We start from the raw sequence: 18,996 nt of genomic DNA, 5'->3' as shown, positions 1-18,996 counted from the left end.
TATCTGAAGATTAAGGGAACAACAAACATCGCAATGTTCAATTTATAAAATTGTATTCTATGTCGCATTTTCTCTCTGTTAATGAGAATGATTATCGTATATTGTTCCTGACAGGCTTATTTTATATTACTGGTAGATATTCTACGAATTTTTCCCTAATAATTCTCTGACAATTTCATATATTTTTTGACTCAATGATGTTCAATCTATCAATGTGACTTAATGTTTTATTGTTTCCCATTTTAACACAAATTTGTTTGGATCGTCCTCATTGATTTTTTTATAATTATAGCTATTTTGGTAATTCTAGTTTCCTTACCGCTAGCTATTTTCAAGTGTAAGTCATATTGACACAGTTGTTGCTGTGAACCCTTGTGATGACTATGTCTTTAGTAGACTCCAGTCCCCTTCTGCAAATTTTTAAATCATTTTAGGATGCTTCATTTTTTATAGTTTCTATTAATGAATTTTAGAACCCATAATTTATAGCCAAATATCAAAAGTTTACTGAGAAATAGTCAAATCTATTTTATATTAACTATGTTGTTTTGTTAATCTCTTTATAACTCGTAAAGGTTTTCCATCTTATGATATATTGTTTTATATTTTTCAATACTCTATGATTTCTTTATCAAGCTGTCTCTATTTATTATCCTTTACCACCAGATATTTAAAGTTATTCTAGTTTTATTTATATAATTTCTATATTTATTTCATTCTGCTCTCTGCTCTGCTCTGTCTTTATTTTGTTTTTCCTATTTTATATTACATTTTATGTTGTTAGATATAAATCACCAATGAACCAAGAATTACATTGATATCAGGATATTGAATTCGTCAATCTTTTTCCACTTTTCTAAAAGGATAATTTCGTAGACCATCTGTATATCGGACCCCATACCCTGCCTTGTGGATCTTCTGAATATTTTTTATAACATCTTTATTAGATACGCTTAGTACAATCTTAATTATAAATTAATTTGTTATTACATTTCATTTGTACTTGGATTTTTCTCAGTTAGTTTGGTCTAAATGCATACCAAAATCTTTAGCATTTTCTGCCTAAGGGAGTTAAAAATTATTGGTATCCACTAGTGGACACGATATTCTATGCAGAGTAAAAATCACATCGTTAGATTTTACTTTTTTAATTTTGATTCGCCATATTTTCAGCCAAAGTCGTTTTTTGTTGAGTAGTATTTGGAGGTTATTTGATTTGTTTAAGATTGCCGTGTCGTCTCCATATGTTACGGTACTGGCTTTTGTGGTCGGTAGATCATCTGTATATCGGACCCCATACCCTGCCTTGTGGAACCTCTGAATATTTTTTATAACATCTTTATTAGATACGCTAAGTACAATCTTAATTATAAATTAATTTATTACTACATTTCATTTGTACTTAGATTAATTCACAAGCAAAACGAGTGCGAGAAAATTCCTCAGTTATAAAATTATCATAACTTATAGCTATAGTTTACACTAAAGGTATACACATTAGATAAGTTCGTATGGTTTGATTCGCTTCAATGACTAGTCGATTTGAATTTTTAGTGCAATCACATATTTGCACCCCATAGGTCCAAATTGGCTTTATAATTGTTTTATAAATCAACCTCTTTGATTTTAGATCAAGTTGAGAGTATATTCCAACTAACCAGTATAGTTATTTTATTTTGGTTCTAATGTGTTTTGCTTTTTGTCTAACATGATGTTTCCAACTTAATCTACCAGTCAAGATGAGGTATTTAAGCTGATTCTGCTTGAGGAATCGGTCACCCATTGAGTGATATAATTAAGTTTTTAGTATTTCGCCGCAATTCAAAATTAACATGATTTGGAACTATTAAGTTGAATTTTCCAAACTTTCGTCCATTTGTAGATTTTGTTAACTGCCACTTGTACTTGTTCTACTGGCCTAGGCAGGATATGTCGTTTACCATAATAATTGTGTCGTCAGCAAAGGTTCCAAATAGTGTTTCTTTTGTTGTTGGAATGTCAGAGCAGATATATGAGAGGTCCTAAGATGCTACTTTGTGGAACTCCTTCTGAATAAATTGAATACAATTAGTATGTTCATCCTCTTGTTTTCTAGCAAAATGTGTCTCTGCGAGATAATATTTTAGTAACTAAAAGTGTGGATGAGGGGGAATTTCTTTAATTTAAACTGGAACCCTGTAGGTCACGCTTTATCAAAGACCTGAGATATGATTCGAGGTTTTCTCAAATATAGAACTGTCGTAATCTTTTTAAATTTTAATTTGGAATTAAATAAGTTTTCACATTTCTCCTGAGAGTATATCTCCATTCTATAGCTGACGTACAGTTATGTATAATTGGTAAACTTGGCAAATGTATTATTTCATTAAATACGATTAGCTAAAGCACTTCAATAACATTTACTAATAATCTTTTCTTGGATTTTCGCTACGACAACATCGACAGATCAAACCAGGGCTAAAATATTTAAAATTCGATATATATCTTGAAAATTTTCTAATCTTTATCCGATTCAATCAAGTTTATTAAGGGGATCTAATAAAAATAGTATGATTCTACTTTTAAAATGATGTTCGAACATCGTCAGACATTAAATTGAAGTTTTGGTGACGTTAAAAGATACATGCTATGAAAACAATAGGTGATACAAGGAAGTTATAAAGACATGCATCATCTTGTATCAAGAATGTATACAGTAGAGCGAAATGATATTTTCCCAAAAAAAAATTAAACCAGAGATCTTTCAATGGATCTATGATATATTAAGTACTATATCATATATTTATCAATGGCTAATTGTATTTACTTCCCAGGGATTCCCATTCTTTGGCGTACAACCGGTTTTGCTGGATGAAAACGGCAAAGAAATCAAGGGCGAAGGCGAGGGATACTTGGTTTTTTCCCGTCCGTGGCCAGGTCTGATGCGCACCCTCTACGGCAGCCATGATCGATACGAGGTGACCTACTTCTCGAAATTCCCTGGTTATTACTGCACCGGAGACGGTAAGTAATCGAGACTGATTAGTGTACATTCCCGGGCATCAGAATGTGAAGATGGTGCGCATTATTAAGGAATTTCTCATAAAATGTCTGATGAAACTTATAAGAGATAATGTGATATTAAATATGAGGGGTCTGCCCAGTCAGTTGCATTTAAATAGGTAGAGTTATCCAGGGAACTTAGTAACAAAAGATATATAAATATATTTCATTATATACTAATGTTATTGATTATTTTTTTACATTTGTATTTGATAAGAAAAGAGAGAACACGCTTTAAAACTTTTGAGTGTCATTTGTTATAGTCATTGATCGCCATACATGCATTATGAGCTTTAGATAAAAATTACATTACATCAAAAACCCTTGCTTGAGTGACACGCTAATAGGGCTTTACCACCAAGTGAGCTTTTTGAAATAACGAACATCATGGAAGCCAAAATTTAACACCTCTATCGTCAATGAAAACAAATGTTAAACAAACAAACATAGCTGCTAATTTCGATGACATTGTTTTACATACGTATACAGATGCTCACCAGGGAGCGCTCAAAATTGTATTTCCTTTCACTCATTACTGTTGATATTTGATTGGTACAACTCTACTCCCGATCAAACATTTGTAGAAACTTATGGTGCTTCGTCAAATCCCAATTGGCAGATTGAAAAAAGTTCGAAGAGGATGAAATGCCAAACTTATTGGTCGAAAACCCAGACAAAGAACTCTCAAAGAACCTTCAAACAGCTCGGCAGCTGAAGAATCAACTGTTTCTAGACATTTGCATGTGAAAGGGACCATCAAATATCATTATTGCAGCGTGTCTTCCGCGCTATCAACTGAACAAATTTAACGAGCTATTGTTACAGAAGGGTTAGCGATAGCGAGTATAGTATAACACCTTCTATTTACCATCTATTCAGATCGATGCAGCATAAACTATTTACCATAACAGTGATAAGTACCAGAAATATGAAAATCTACACCATCTTTCGTATTTACTAAACCTTGTGTTTTAAGGTTATTATTAGTTCCGAGGCACTTTGGTTGATTAGCACCTAAAAATAAACCAATTCATTTAAAATTTTTCATTAAACAAATTCCAAAAATTAACTGAAAATCGTGCTTCAAAATTAATTCGTCTTGAACAATTCTCACAAAATATTAGTGTTTTTTCAGTTGCCTATACCTACGTCATATAATTAACGTATATAACGCTATAATACACAAAGAATGATTACTGTTCTATACAAATATCAATTAGCTAAGAGGCCGAAGCCGTAATTTTATTTAAATTTATGATGCAAATTATGAGTCAATTACGATGAGAAATACGGTTTTAGCGAGAAATATCGCCGAAACATCGTAATAAAAGCAAATAATTATTATTGGGCTATTAAAGGACGTAGGTAAAGTCATTATCGTTTTATGTCATCGGTGTTTTACCAGACGCGTGAAAAAGTAATTGACGTTTTTAACGTTAAACGAGCAACATATATTCTTAAAAATTGATATTTAACCAATTTTGGATAGAAAAATTCTTGACCAATATTTACCAATAATAAATTATCTGATAACAAGAATGAAGAACGACAAAATATCATTTTCTATTAGTTTATTCTCCAGAATTCTTTAATCAGTAAAAATTATAAATATATTCTTATCGATTTTATAAATATATAAAGATGTTTAATGTATTGCCTGCCGCAATTTGTAAATTCGTTTTCGAATCAGACAATATTTTGCTTCTCATTTTATTGTAGTTAAAAACAGACACAATGCTGTCTGATTCGTTCGAACACGTAAACGAATGAACCTGTTCAAAGTCGTCCGGTTGTCAGACGTATGCAAAATTACTGAAAGCAATAGTGATAAGAGGTTATAATTCTAACCTATAAACTATTGTGGCTGTATAATTAACTGTAGTTTTTAGATGTAACATCGTGTTAACATAAATTATATTTCATAACATTTTTGTTCAATTATTTTATTTAGATTAGAATGTTGTTGTATGTCAAAGACAAACTGAACTAAAACTCACAGTTCATGCGGCAACATTGCGACGTTTTGATGTCACAAATTTAAATGACGTATGTACAAAATAGCTTTAAATATATTCTTATCGATAACTACAACGTGGTAGTGTATCAAAATCACTCATTATATCTGTTGTTTCAGTATGTTTGCCTTGGATACTTTTGATTGCTTGTACTGATGATTTTAATGTTTTTATAAATCAATTCCAAAATCTAAGCAAAATCTAATGATTTCAGAACGACTGAAGCTAAAGAAAGCAAAGATGTCAATTTTTAATAACAATTTATAATTTTTTTACATATTTTAAAGTCTCCTTTTACCAACTATGGGTTTATCTGGACTGGACCTACTGTTTAACGTGAGCTCTGAACCACGGTCTTCGATATTAAGCCTACCGACTGGCGAGTGGCCAACTTAGAAATCATCCCAGAAGACATCCGGTCTTACCCAGCCTGGTTACTAGCGTGACTGATATCATTTTCCTTGTCGGACTGCCTAGGACAATCACAAACATAAAAACACGACCATGACCCAGCAGGATTTGAACTATCGCAACAGTAGGAGGACCGTCCTGTTGCCTTTACCCCTGCCCACCAAGCCGGCACAATTTATATTTGTTAAGAAAACAATTTTATAACAATTATTAACATACTTATAATTAATTAATATTATTATTGTCGATTGAGCCAGGAGGCTTTCTAACTCCCTATAAAAGGAACATTAACTTATCCTAGAAGTACAGATACATTCATTTATGAACACAGTCCACTTTGTCCTTATTGTGCGGACTTAATGGAAAGCCTCTTCTTCGAATGGAAATAGTGGAAATAGAAGAGGGATTAAAGATTCATCAAAATGACATTATTTAACGACCGCTCGAGGAATTAAACATGGAAGAAAACAAAATGGTAGCAACACCGATGGAAATACCAATGGAAAGCTGGAAAAAGAATACTTACAAACCCAACAGGTACCTAAGACCATGGACTAGTGTCTATATAAGACGATAGTGGACTTAAAACAATAAGCATAATCATCCGGACGGGGGTAGTTACTGTTTTACTAGAAAAAGTTTTAGTGGATACATAGCGTTTTACACTGGCAACCCAATGACACCCAATGGATAGCTCTAAGTAGTCTATAGGAGTATTATACTTCTACTATACCTACAGCTGAAATGTTCGCAATAAAGGAAAGCCTAAATCTCGTAATATCACTTAATATAATACTAAAACATAGTTTATATGCCCCGACTCACTAGAGGTGCAAATCCTTGAATTGTACAGTCTGGTTATATCTCGACAAAACAACATCATCATCCACAAATTTGAAGCCTGAATCCCCAGCCACAAGGGCATACCTGGGAAGGAATCGGCTGATGACCTCGCCACAGACGCTATTGTGAGTCAACAAACTGTAAATAGTTTATGGCTAGATATCTTTGGCCCATTAAAATAACGTATTTTCCTCTGCTACCTCTTTAGGGAATAAAGATTTGCAGGTAAATTAAACAGGCCACTGATTGGTCGCTGCCATTTTACCCATTCCTTCCTAATGAATCGAACTGAGAGGCCCCTGTGTACCAATTGTAAGGAATCAATGTCAGTCTCCCATGTTTTGATAAAATGCATAAATGTATTAACTGTCAGAAGAAGTCATAGCTTGTCTGATTCATTGATGGATATGTTCTTGGCTCAAAACCCACCCAAATTGCTTCGAGGAAAACGCGTAAATTTCAAAGGAACGTACAAAGTTTTCACATATTTTTTATCTAAAATAATCAGATATTTGTGTATAATGTTATTGCTGAACTGATGTGACTGAAAATCGAAAGTCGTTTACTGCAAAAGTCATTCAGTTTGCTTTTTAAGCAGAAACTGTTGCATATAAGACCTCCTAAACTGCTTCTATGGTGTAATGGTTACAATGTTTAGCTCCCAAGTCTAGGTCGCGGGTTTGATTCCCGGTAGGGATAACAACTTTTTGTGGTTTAGTTAGAATATTTGTCCCAGGCTTAGTAGCGGACCCCGGTGCCTCATTTTCAATCACTTTTTCTTTATTCTTGTTTATTCTCATACGGGCTGCACCTTTACTTGGTCTACCCATTGTAATATTAAATAAAATAACTGTGTAATTTATTGAGTACATATATAACACTAAAAAGCAAAAAATAAATTATTTTTAATAAAAAAATTGAACTAACTTCAAAAAATAAATAAGGAACTCACTAAAAATTAAAAAATAATCAAACTTAATTTTTAACACAAAAAAAATTAATAAAAAATAACCGTTCTAATAACTAAACAAAAATAAACAAAAACCTCAACACGTATTTTATATTCTACTATATACACACAATTTAGTTTAATACCTACCTAAACCTATATATCTATTTACAATATTATTTTAACTACTACCGACTTATCATCACATTGAAGTCGGGGCCGAGCCCAAACAACACAAAAATAATAATAGACACTCAAAAAATTAAATTACCAACAAAACAAATCTAAATTAAAATAACTTTGTATTTAACCTCGGTTTTCATTAATATTTCTAGACCTGTGTTAATAAACCAATAATATCAGTCAATTAAACCCTATATTTTCATCAACAAAGTACACATTTAAAAAAAAAACATTCATTTCTTGTTCATATGTTGTCGAATAACAATTCAACACACTGACAACTGACGATGGCCTAATATTTAACCAATTAATTTTGATTTTAAGGTGCCAGACGTGACGCTGATGGATACCTATGGGTAACAGGTCGCGTAGACGACATGCTGAACGTATCCGGCCACCTGATGTCCACCGCGGAAATAGAATCCGTCCTGACCGAGCACGAGCACGTCTCCGAAGCCGCGGTGGTCGCCAAGCCGCACCCGGTCAAAGGAGAATGCCTCTACTGCTTCATAACCTTGTCCGAACAGGGGACGTACAACGAGGCCTTACTCAAAGAACTCAAAACTCACGTGCGCGAGAGGATTGGACCGTTCGCCCAGCCGGACGTCATCCAGAACGCGCCCGCTCTTCCCAAGACCCGTTCCGGCAAAATCATGCGTAGGATATTGAGGAAGGTGGCCGTCAACGACAGGGAGGTCGGGGACATCAGTACGTTGGCCGAGACGGGCGTGGTGGAGCAGTTGTTCGCCATGAGACCTCCAAACGCTTAAATCCCCCACCCTCAACAGATCCGTAAATCCGGAGATTCCGGGACACCTGGGATCTTATATAAATAGAAAATATATAGCTTTTTTGAAAAAAGCACAAAAAAATCTCGTTATATTCGTTTGCTTTTTCATTCATTACTTAATACGCGTACAAAAATACATAGACATCAATAAAAAGATCATTAATAAACACAATATTGAAAGATATTTAAAATGACAAGCATTAAAAAAAGTTGTAACAACCGACGTTTTCTTGGTTGCCTAAAGATATAAGTAAAAATGAAAAAGCAAATTAGAATAAGCCAATGTAACGTTTTAAGCACATTGTTGTATTATGTAGGTCTGTAATATTTCTGTTAAGTTTTGTAAATATGATTTTATTTTAATATTTCGGGCATTCCTACTAATTTAGACGAGTAAATCACATCGATTCCAACTGTTTGCGTTAGAACTAAGTACAATCATGATGAAAGACGCTAATAATTACTCATTATTAGATAAGACTTTATCATATTTTCCAGTTTATTTAATTTGGATGAAGGATAATTTTATTTTGTAAATTTTAAACGAGAATATGTATATTTATGGGTATATATATAACAAAATCTATATTATAATGACTAACATGTATATTTTAAGTATATTTTTTGTATAAAATTGTTTCATGCCTAGTTTGGTTGGTGCTAATGTTGCACCGCGTGATGTAATATATACGAATGAAATACATAAATTGTTATATATTTATTACGAGATAATACATTCCAATGCCTTGTGGGTTCTTGTAAAATGAAATATATATTATATATAAGGTTATCTATTTGGCTCTAAGATTTTCACGATAAAACTAAACATAGCGACAAGACTGCATTTTGAAGTTTAGCCTTCCCTGAAGACATATCATTCTCTCATGTTTTGTTAGAATATGTTCACAAGATTTGTTTGTTCATGGTAAATGTGGTCGTTTTTCATAGATAAATAGATGCCTAACAAGTGTTATATTGATCGAAATAAAGAGTTTTAAAAATATATAAAATGCGTTTAGTTGTTTGTTAACCCTGAATGATAAAAATATAATATAACTAGAATTTAAAAAAAAACTGTCCTACACACAGGCAACTCTCAATACTTCAGATACAACATCTGGACCTTATGTTGCATAACTATATTTTATATTGTATTATAAAGTTATTATTTTACTTAATACTTTATATAACACTGTATTTTTTAATTCAAAATCCTAGTGATTTGAATTATGATATATCTTCTCCCTCCTACATTAGCTCAAGTATTTATGTGGCAAAATAACCTACACACTTGTTTGCGTTCCTTAGTTTTTTCCTCTCTAAAACAATTATAGAAATATAAAATGGACAAAATTAATGTTGAACAAAAGGTATGTTACCTTAATATCCTTTTATCCTTAACATTTTATATTGTTCGTCACATCGCATATTGACATTTAAATTACAATTTTTAGATTCAACATGCGGAAGAATCTGTAAAAGCAGCTTATAACAAACTGCAAGCTTTAGAAGCTAAGATAAAAGAAGGTAAATTGCCCGAACAAAAAGAGAAATTGTTGAGATTAGAACTGGAAGAAGTCCGAAAATTATTAAATTCTCATAAGGAACAATTGGCCCATTTAAGAACCCACAACAGAAATACTTTTGTATTATTGGTGGCCTTATTTTTTATATTTTTTAGCCTTTATATGGTGTATATATTAATTTTCGGTATAGAATAATTGTTCTAATTATCAAATGAGATGTATAATTTATTATTTTTGTACTCTTTTTTACTATTAAAGGATATTTACATTGTCACAGGAGAAATTGGTATTTCTTATTATTAATATTTCGATAACATGGAATCAAATTTATAGGGAACTGTAAATTAAAAAAAAAGTTTTGACACTTTCAAAAGATGGCGACAAGGTTCCAGCATCACTAGCATTTTTGTGGGTATAAACGCGGTCTTAAATTTTGTTTTTATGAATTTTACTTATATAGAACAGTAAAATATAAAGTGTAAAAATGAAGTTAGTAAGGTAAGGATTTAGTCTATATAAATTAATAATTTATATTCGTAAATGGTTTAGTTTTGTTAATCTTTAAGTTTACTTACCAACATAACCTTATAGTATATTGTTAAGCCGCTTGTATTTTTAGGTTTTTGATGAAATTATCCCACGAAACAGTTACCATGGAACTAAAAAATGGCACCCAAGTACATGGAACTATTACCGGCGTTGATGTAGCTATGAATACCCACTTAAAAGCTGTTAAAATGACCCCTAAAAACAGGAACCCGATCAACCTTGACACTTTAACTGTGAGAGGTAATAATATTCGATATTATATACTTCCGGACAGTTTACCATTGGAAACGCTTCTTATTGATGACACTCCAAAGGCCAAAGCCAAGAAAAAGGAAGCAGCCAGAGGAGCTGCAAGAGGTAGAGGCCGTGGAAGAGGTCGTGGTGGTCCTAGAGGGAGGGGTAGAGGTAGAGGCCGAAGATAAGGATGATTAAGTGTTATGATGAACATGTATGTTTTAAGTGATTTAGTTTTAAGGGTTTTTCTTTAAACCACTATCTAATGTGTAATTTAAGTTTAATATTTATCATAACATTGACATCAAAGGTACAACGTTCAGGGCAGGAGTTTTGTGTCAATTTCCAATGTGGGAAATTAATGTAATAAATGTGTTCGAAATTAGTGGAATTATTCTTGTAATGGATTTTTGTATCATGCATAATAAGTCAGAATAAACATACTTTAGTTATTTGTTTTTGTTTTCTTGATAACAAAGTTATATACGTGCGAGATCTTCTAGGCTGGACACCAATTAAAATTAGAAGTTTGTTTACAGGTTAAATAATGCAGTTTGAATCAACTTGTAATCGTTGCCAACTTTTACTTTATGGTATCATCCAAATATTGATTGCCAGAACTATATCCAGTGCAATCTATATATAATCTATTAGTATTGAATTAAATATAGGTTTCATAATAGATATTTTGTCTTTACTTTTAGAATTCTGGCTATGCTAATTTGTCAAGGGTATAATATTAGATACTAAAGTTGATTTGTGTTATTTTGGTGAATGCTTTTCTGCAAATTTTATAGAATGAGCTGTAACAACTTTTTTATAATTGAAAAGCAGCTGAATGAAGTATGAAATGAAACTCTCTATTTGTGGAAAATAAAATAAAGAAATTTTGTATTGTAATGTGACTGTTTGTCGAAATGGTGATTGAAAGATGTAAGTTATATATATATATATATATATATATATATATATATATATATATATATATATATATATATATATATATATAATAACACTGCAGACTGGCAAAAAATAGCACATGGTTTTGTGTCCTATAGTTCGCATACTGTGTCTTGTAACAGTGAGATTTTTGTTTATATATGGTCATCTGATGTAGACTTTTTTAGGATAATTGCGATTTAATATTATGTTTAAGTATAGTATAAATGGAATCGGTGATAATTTGGCGGATATGAGAGAAATATGACAATAGAGATAAAAAAACAGCAAAATCTAGTGGGCTGATGCAAAATTGACATGGACTTTTGTGTTCTGATGTTTGCTCATTAATTTTTTTAAAATGTGATTAAACTATGTTATATATGGATATTTGATTGCTGTGTTGTGAACGTGAACTGTATTAAATAATGGAAACCTAGTAAAAATATGTCTCAGTCCGCATACATAAAGAATTTAAACCGATCATATACGGTCTCGCCGCGTTTTGCAAAATATGACAGGCCCGGTGCCGCGTCTGCGCCCACCGTATACCGCAAACATGGCGATCTTCACAGCCTAAATACTATGTGCAAAAAACAATTTGTCGCCCCGTTAAATAATTGATACGGTTTTCGGTTGTGGAAAGTCGGGGGGCCGCGCTTTACGAACCAAAAACGGAAATAGTGAGTGAGAATTTCGTTGGTTAGCGTTCGTCCATCCACCAGTACCGAGTGTTTATATATACCACTTTGACATTTAAATTTTTGTCATTAGTATTTACCTTTTGGATTGTTATTAGGTCTCGAGACTCGAGCCTCGTTGTGTGCCATCAAATAGATTTTCGAAAACAACCCGATTTTATATTATTTTACTATGTTTAAGGCGATAAACCTTGTCTTTTATCCGAATCGAATTTTTAGGTTAAGTGGAAATTGTATTAGAGTTTTTCGAGCTTGTTTGAATTGTTTATGTAGGGTCCTAGGGTCGGTGGGAACTCTTAAGAGTCCCTGCGCTTTAATTATAAGTCTAGTTATAAGTTTCTTTACAGTTCCCGTCGTTGTTTTGGATCTTCTTATGCACCGTAAATCCGCTGGTCCATCTATCAAGTTTCCAGGTAAGTTTTTTTTAGTATATTCCTGTTTGAATTAAAGCGACCAGCTGTTGCCTATAAATAAGCGGGTCCAGCTCGTTATAGTTTTGCGATTGCTAAGATGTTTAATTAAAATCTGGCCGATTTTTTTTTGGCCGCATCGGTCTGGGCCAGAAATCAAAAAAAGTTATTTTTATTGTTTCTGTCTCTGTCGCTCGAGATGCGTGCTACCATAGCTCAGAGAGGGAGCCACCATACTAAAACATCGATTATTCAGTTAATTTTGATAGCTGGTGTAACAAAATCATATTGTAAATAAATAAATACGTATTTTTCGTAATTGAGAAACAACAAACTGAAACTTTTCAATTGGGGGAAAGTTAAACAAAACTAAGATATTTAGGGGAGCATCGTAACGTGATTGTTTGCCCAGACTTTGATTGTTCTGTATGATGGATAAGAAAGGGTCTCAACAATATGACATTTGCTTAGTTTCGGGGTGAAAGAATGAAACGATTACAGAACAATATTTACGTAGAGGGAGAGACCCGGAATATGCTCATAAATAATAATTGAGAAATTTGTAAAGTAGTACATTTTCTTATGTAAACATTACTTATTTATTTTCTTATATCAGATCTATTAGATTCAAACAATCTAAATCGTATAAATTGTATATGGTTATTGATATATACTGATGTAAAGATTTAGAAAAAATATTATTCTTTATACGTAGCCATGTTTCTTGGTTCTTAGTTGGGTTAATTGAAAAGTCCCCGGCCTAAACATAGTAAAATAAATTTTTTTGCCAAAGTTATTTTTTTTTATTCAACATAATTCCCTTCAAGGGTGATACACTGACTATAGCGACCCTCCAACTTTTTGATACCATTTTTTGTAGTAAGATTTATCCTTTGCTTCTAAATAGGCCTCAGTTTCATCGATCACCTCTTAATTCGACGAAAATTTCTTCCCAGCGAGCATTCTTTTGAGATCTGAGAACAGAAAATAGTCACTGGGGGCCAGATCTGGAGAATACGGTGGACGAGGAAGCAATTCATGGATTTTTGCCATCGTTTTCACTGACTTGTGACACGGTGCATTGTTTTGGTGAAGCAGCACTTTCTTTTTCTTCAAATGCGGCCGTTTTTCGACGATTTAGTCCTTCAACGCTATGTAATAGTCCTTCTTTTTTCAAGGTAGTCAAAGAAAATTAATCCATGCGCATCCCAAAATACAGACGCCATAACCTTGCCAGCCGACTATTGCGTTTTCCCACGCTTTGGAGCGGGTTCATCGTGTGCAGTCCACTCGGATGTCTGTCGATTGGGCTTCGGAGTGAAATGATGGAGCCATGTTTCATCCATTGTCACATATCGACGCAAAAACTGGGGTTTATTACGCTTGATCATCTTCAAACACTGCTCCGAATCATCGACTCGTCGTTGTTTTTGGTCAAAAGTAAGCTCGCGCGGCACCCACTTTGCACAGATCTTTCTCATACCCAAAAATTCATGAATGGTATAATGTATACGTTCAGTTGATATCTTTAGGATTTTAAGGGTTTTTAAATGTTTTCGTCGATAAAAACCTCTTTTGGGCGTCTACTGCGTTCACCACCTTCGATGCTCATTTCACCACTTCTAAACTTAGCTTACCAATCCTTGATGGTTGATTTTCCTGGGACAGTGTCCGGAGACTCGGAATCAAGCCAAGTTTTTGCTTCAACTGTATTTTTTCCCTTCAAAAAGCAATATTTTATCAACACGTGCAATTCATTTTTATCCATTTTTTTACAGTGACAAAAGTTACTTCATTCAAAATGCTATAATTCACAAACTAATGATCCGACAGCTGTCAAATTTATACACGCACCTTTAACCTGTTACTTTTACAATTACTAAATAACATATAATAATAATAATATAGGCAGTAATTAATGTTAAAATTATTCTTTATAAATTAAATATGTCTTATTTCACGTATCTACTTGATCTTCTTTCAAAAAATACCAAGACAACCCCTGTCAAACTTAACTAGGCATATTATTTCATATATTTTCATATCATTCACCTTTTCACACACTTAGTTCATTGTCCAGTTCAAAATAGTCCCAATTAGATGTTAAGCACTTATCTCAAAAACACTTTTGGCAATTTTAATTCATCGATTTTTTTCTAATTCATCGATTGTTTAATATTTGTGTATCGTACTTTACAGCCTTTTTATAAACAATACTATTTGTACACAACAAAAAAATTGCCAATAAGACCAAAAGGCGTGTTATTGTTTCAACAGCTGACAAAAAAGTAAACAATCATTATACCTGGAAACATTAGATACTAAAACGGATCTACAGATATATAGATATATATTACATGTGAATATAAATAAACAAAACAAACAAAAAATATATGGTTTTAATAAGATTTACTTTCTATCTGATCTTAAACCAGTTCATGCACTATATTTTTATTACCTACCGCAATTCGTAAATTCTGATCAGACAATAGTTTCTTTCTCATTATTTTCTAGTTAAAAAGAAGCACAATGCTGTCTGATTAGTTCGAACATGTAAACGAATGAGCCTGTCAAAGTCATCCGGTTGTCAGATATATGCAAAATTTTTGAAAGCCATAGTTATAAGAAGTTGTAACTCTAACCTATAAACTATTGTAGTTGTATAATTAACTATAGTTTTTAGATGTACCATAATGTTAAAATAAATTATGTTTGGTAACATTTTTGTTTAATTATTTTATTTAGATTACAAGTTTGTTGTATATTAAAGTCCAACTGAACTAAAACTCAGAGTTGATGCGGAAACATTGCGACGTTTTGACGTAACAAATTTAGATGGCGTATGTACAAAATGACTTTGAATAGACTATAGTGTTGTATCTGATTTATTGATCTATAAAATAATTTAAATATCATTATATGAAAATCTGTTATTGTTTATAAAGTAGAACTTACATAAACACTACAAGGTGTGTCGTTAGTTACTCTGCCGTTCTTGTAACAGAATTCACCAGCCATAAGTAGCCATATGTATGAAAAAGGTGTTTATGTGGCACGCATTACTTTCTTGTTTTACCAAAATAGAGGAAAGTCATAGTTGCTGGTGGAACAAGACAAGACAAAAACGTTTTTCGTGCAAAAATGGTTCGGTTGGTTTAGCTCAAAGAAAATACTGTTGAATGGATTTCATAAATTGCTTGAAAGATGGGAAAAATGCATCAAATGACCAATACTTTGAATAAAAAAAGTTTAACTACCCATTGTAAATAACCTGTTTGTTTTACCAAAAAAACCGGAAAGGACTTCCTATATTATTTCGTATGTATCTAAGATTTTGATTGATCATATATAATATTTTAGTAACCCATTTTATCTAGCAGTAATATCTATTATTTCTATGTAATATCATTAGAGTATACGAATAAGTTGTGAAAGTTTTTTGTAATTTTACAGCTTTATGCGGAGATCTTATTTTTTAGAATCTCATATTTTATTCAATCTATTGTTTATTGTACCAGCATAGCTACGACTTATCTCAATCTTTTTTTTTCTATATATGAATATATCTACTTTTGGTTTCTTCATATGAAGTCAAATTTTGAATTTTGAATTAGAAACAACTTATGGTCTATTAAAATTTTTTTGTACATACCATATCAAGATATTTCATATATTGCCTGCCGCAATTTGTAAATTCGTTCTAGAATCAGATAATATTCTCCTTCTCATTTATTCTAGTTAAAAAGAGACATAATGCTGTCTGATTAGTTCGAGCACGTAAACGAATGAGCCTGTCAAAGTCGTTCGGTTGTCCGACGTATGCTAATTTCTTGAAAGCAATAGTGATAACATGTTATAACTCTAACCTATTAAATATTGCGACTGTATAATTAACTGTATTTTTTATATGTACTATAATATTTAAATAAATTATATTTGATAACATTTTTGTTCAATTATTTTATTTAGATTAGAATTTTGTTGTATGTCAAAGCCAAACTGAACTAAAAGAACTCAGAGTTAATGTGGCAATATGCGATGTTTTGACGTCACATATTTAGATGACGTATGTATAAAATAACTTTGAATACACTATATTTAACTACTTATTACTTCAGGTCAGAATAACCGATATATTTGCTGTACACACTGATTAGAAAAAAGGAAAAATATGTGATGTTAATACTTGAAATATAGTAATACTATACTAAAGTTATTATTATAATATTAAAATTATAAATTTGGTAATATTGATTAAGTAATTAGAATATTATGACAATAAACTTTGTTGCTGTTTTTGAATTCGGAGATAACAATTATTCAGTTCACAAAAGAAAACCAGTAACATTGATGATTTCAAACCAATTCTAATCTCCCTTTGCAATGAAGACAATCGAGTGGAAATTCAGAACTACTAGAAAATTGGAAGTGGGAAATATAGGCGTGTTTAAATCAAGAACAATATCGACCTCGCCATGAATTCTTTTTCCATCGGCCCTGTAGTGTGTATGCTTTTAAGGCCTTTGGCGAAAACTTTATTTAATTACCACGGAGGGTAAGGGTAGGAGCAATGTAATTAGCTAAGACGAATGCTCCCAGGGCAAAGAGCTTCACAGCGAGAGGGGGAGACAACGATACAGCCAGAGCGAGAGAGCAAGTTGGGAAAATTGTCAAAACGGGAAAAACAATTTTCAGCAAGATTGAGAGGGGGGGCGGGTGGTAACGGCTCCAAATGAAAGCAAATATTATTTAGCTTTGATGAAATATGCATGGGACCCACTCTAATATTACTCGATAATTTTATTATATTTGTTCGGTTATAAATTTTGCTTTTAATTTTTTCTCTACGGTCTTGAATGAGTTAGTTATTGTGTATAAAGAAGTAATGATGTTATCAAAAATAGGATTACGGGAAATTATTTTACGCGTTCTTTCCCTTCCTTGTTCAGTAAGTTCTCGGACATCCACAGAAACAGGAATGAAAAATAATGTTTTAAAGTGTGATAAGAATCTGAAATTAGTGGGAACAAAATCAGTTGAATAAGCTGGGCACAACTGGTACTAGTTCACTGATTTTAGCGATGTTCTCGTGGGCTGTGTGAGTAGAAGATTCGTTATGTCGAATGAAAAGCGTTTTCTTCGTATATACGAGCGGTATATACGAGGGTCACTATTTATATTTCACAGATGGGAACATAAAGAAATAATTGGGTGCCAAATCAGGGCTGTACGGTGGATAATCATCCATCATCATCAATCCATCAGACCCATCAATTCGATGTTTTGAGTGCTCAAATAGTCTCTTGTTTGTTTTCCTTATTTCACCGAAGACTTCTGGCAAACAAATGGTTGTGTACCAGTCAGAATTTACTGTTCTACGATCCTCTAGAGGCACTGTTGCAATATGACCAGTATTGCCGAAGAAACAGGCAGATATATATATATATATATATATATATATATATATATATTCTGATTCCGTCCTGTCACGATTTTGTAAACGTCTTTCGAAGCACTGCGATTGAATTTCTTAAGCATTTCTTTGAACCAATCGATATGAGCCTTTTTTTGAGCGATTGTCAAGTTATGTGGTGATCCAACGCGAACATAACTTTCGTACAGCTAAGTGTTCATGTAAAATTTCGTATATGCTGGTGGAACTAATGCTTAGGGATGCCTCAATCTCACAATAGGTGACCTGACGATCATGCTTAATCATTTCGCACACAACATCGATATTTTCGGACACAACAGCCTTTTTGGACGACGTTGACGAAACTCGCCGGACAGCGAACTACGACCACGATTGAATTCACTTAATCAGCGATACACGGTGGTTTTTGATGGAGCTTCATCGCCAAAAGTTAAAATAAGTTGATTGATGCACTCTTGTTGTGATAATCCACGTTGAAAAACGTAAAAAATCATCGCACGAAAATGTTCACGATTCAGTTCCATTTTTTTGCCGAGACACGAAATCTTTTTAAATTTTGATTCCGGTGTGAAGCGATTGATCCACGATTCATCTATTGTCATATATGGACGCAAAAATTCCTGTTTGTTACGTTTAAACATGGCCAAACATTGCTCAGAATCATCACACGTTCTTGGTTTTGGTCAACAGTGAGCAAACGCGGGACGCCCTTTGTACAGGGATTTCGCATAGTCAAATGCTCATGCAATATAAAACCAATACGTTCTTTCGATACCTTTACGATGTTAGCTAGCTCACGCAACTTAATTTTTCGATCATTCAAAACGATTTTGTGTTTTTTTGATGTTTTCTGGTGTTACCACCTCATTTGGACGCCCACTTCGTTCTGTATCATCGGTGTCTCTGCGACTACGTCAGCAAACCAACGTTTTATTATTGTTTCTGATAAAGCGGAGTCCTTATAACATTT

General features: G+C 32.9%; 3 protein-coding genes and 2 long non-coding RNA genes across 5 annotated transcripts in view; all 5 read left to right on the top strand.

Annotated features, from left to right (window-relative positions):
* AcCoAS (Acetyl Coenzyme A synthase) overlaps positions 1 to 8,940 on the top strand; it is a 53,954-nt gene extending 45,014 nt beyond the window's left edge. The window contains exons 8-9 of the mRNA XM_076416499.1: positions 2,814 to 3,003; positions 7,768 to 8,940. Of these exons, the coding sequence (XP_076272614.1) occupies positions 2,814 to 3,003; positions 7,768 to 8,213 (636 nt within the window). The 3' untranslated portion in view covers positions 8,214 to 8,940. The remainder of the gene's footprint in view (positions 1 to 2,813; positions 3,004 to 7,767) is intronic.
* Positions 8,941 to 9,379: 439 nt separating this feature from the next.
* Positions 9,380 to 10,042, top strand: LOC143204079 (uncharacterized). The gene is made up of 2 exons (XR_013007504.1): positions 9,380 to 9,603; positions 9,688 to 10,042. It is a non-coding gene; the product is annotated as an uncharacterized LOC143204079 (long non-coding RNA).
* A 74-nt stretch (positions 10,043 to 10,116) lies between these two features.
* SmD1 (Small ribonucleoprotein particle protein SmD1) lies at positions 10,117 to 10,996 on the top strand. Its single transcript, XM_076416531.1, has 2 exons — positions 10,117 to 10,257; positions 10,379 to 10,996. Exons 1-2 carry the CDS (start codon positions 10,244 to 10,246, stop codon positions 10,728 to 10,730), a joined length of 366 nt encoding a protein of 121 aa, XP_076272646.1. The 5' UTR covers positions 10,117 to 10,243; the 3' UTR covers positions 10,731 to 10,996.
* A 1,010-nt stretch (positions 10,997 to 12,006) lies between these two features.
* Nca (neurocalcin homolog) overlaps positions 12,007 to 18,996 on the top strand; it is a 244,420-nt gene continuing 237,430 nt past the window's right edge. The window contains exon 1 of the mRNA XM_076416526.1: positions 12,007 to 12,164. The gene's annotated coding sequence lies outside the window, so the exon portion shown is untranslated. The remainder of the gene's footprint in view (positions 12,165 to 18,996) is intronic.
* Positions 12,207 to 15,311, top strand: LOC143204080 (uncharacterized). The gene is made up of 2 exons (XR_013007505.1): positions 12,207 to 12,595; positions 15,107 to 15,311. It is a non-coding gene; the product is annotated as an uncharacterized LOC143204080 (long non-coding RNA).

The sequence above is a fragment of the Rhynchophorus ferrugineus genome, unplaced genomic scaffold, assembly GCF_030347505.1.
Source record: "Rhynchophorus ferrugineus isolate W39M unplaced genomic scaffold, kcgeb_rfMv2 rfM10, whole genome shotgun sequence".
NCBI classification, from domain to species: domain Eukaryota; kingdom Metazoa; phylum Arthropoda; class Insecta; order Coleoptera; family Curculionidae; genus Rhynchophorus; species Rhynchophorus ferrugineus.
This window is presented reverse-complemented; position numbering and strand designations above follow the sequence as displayed.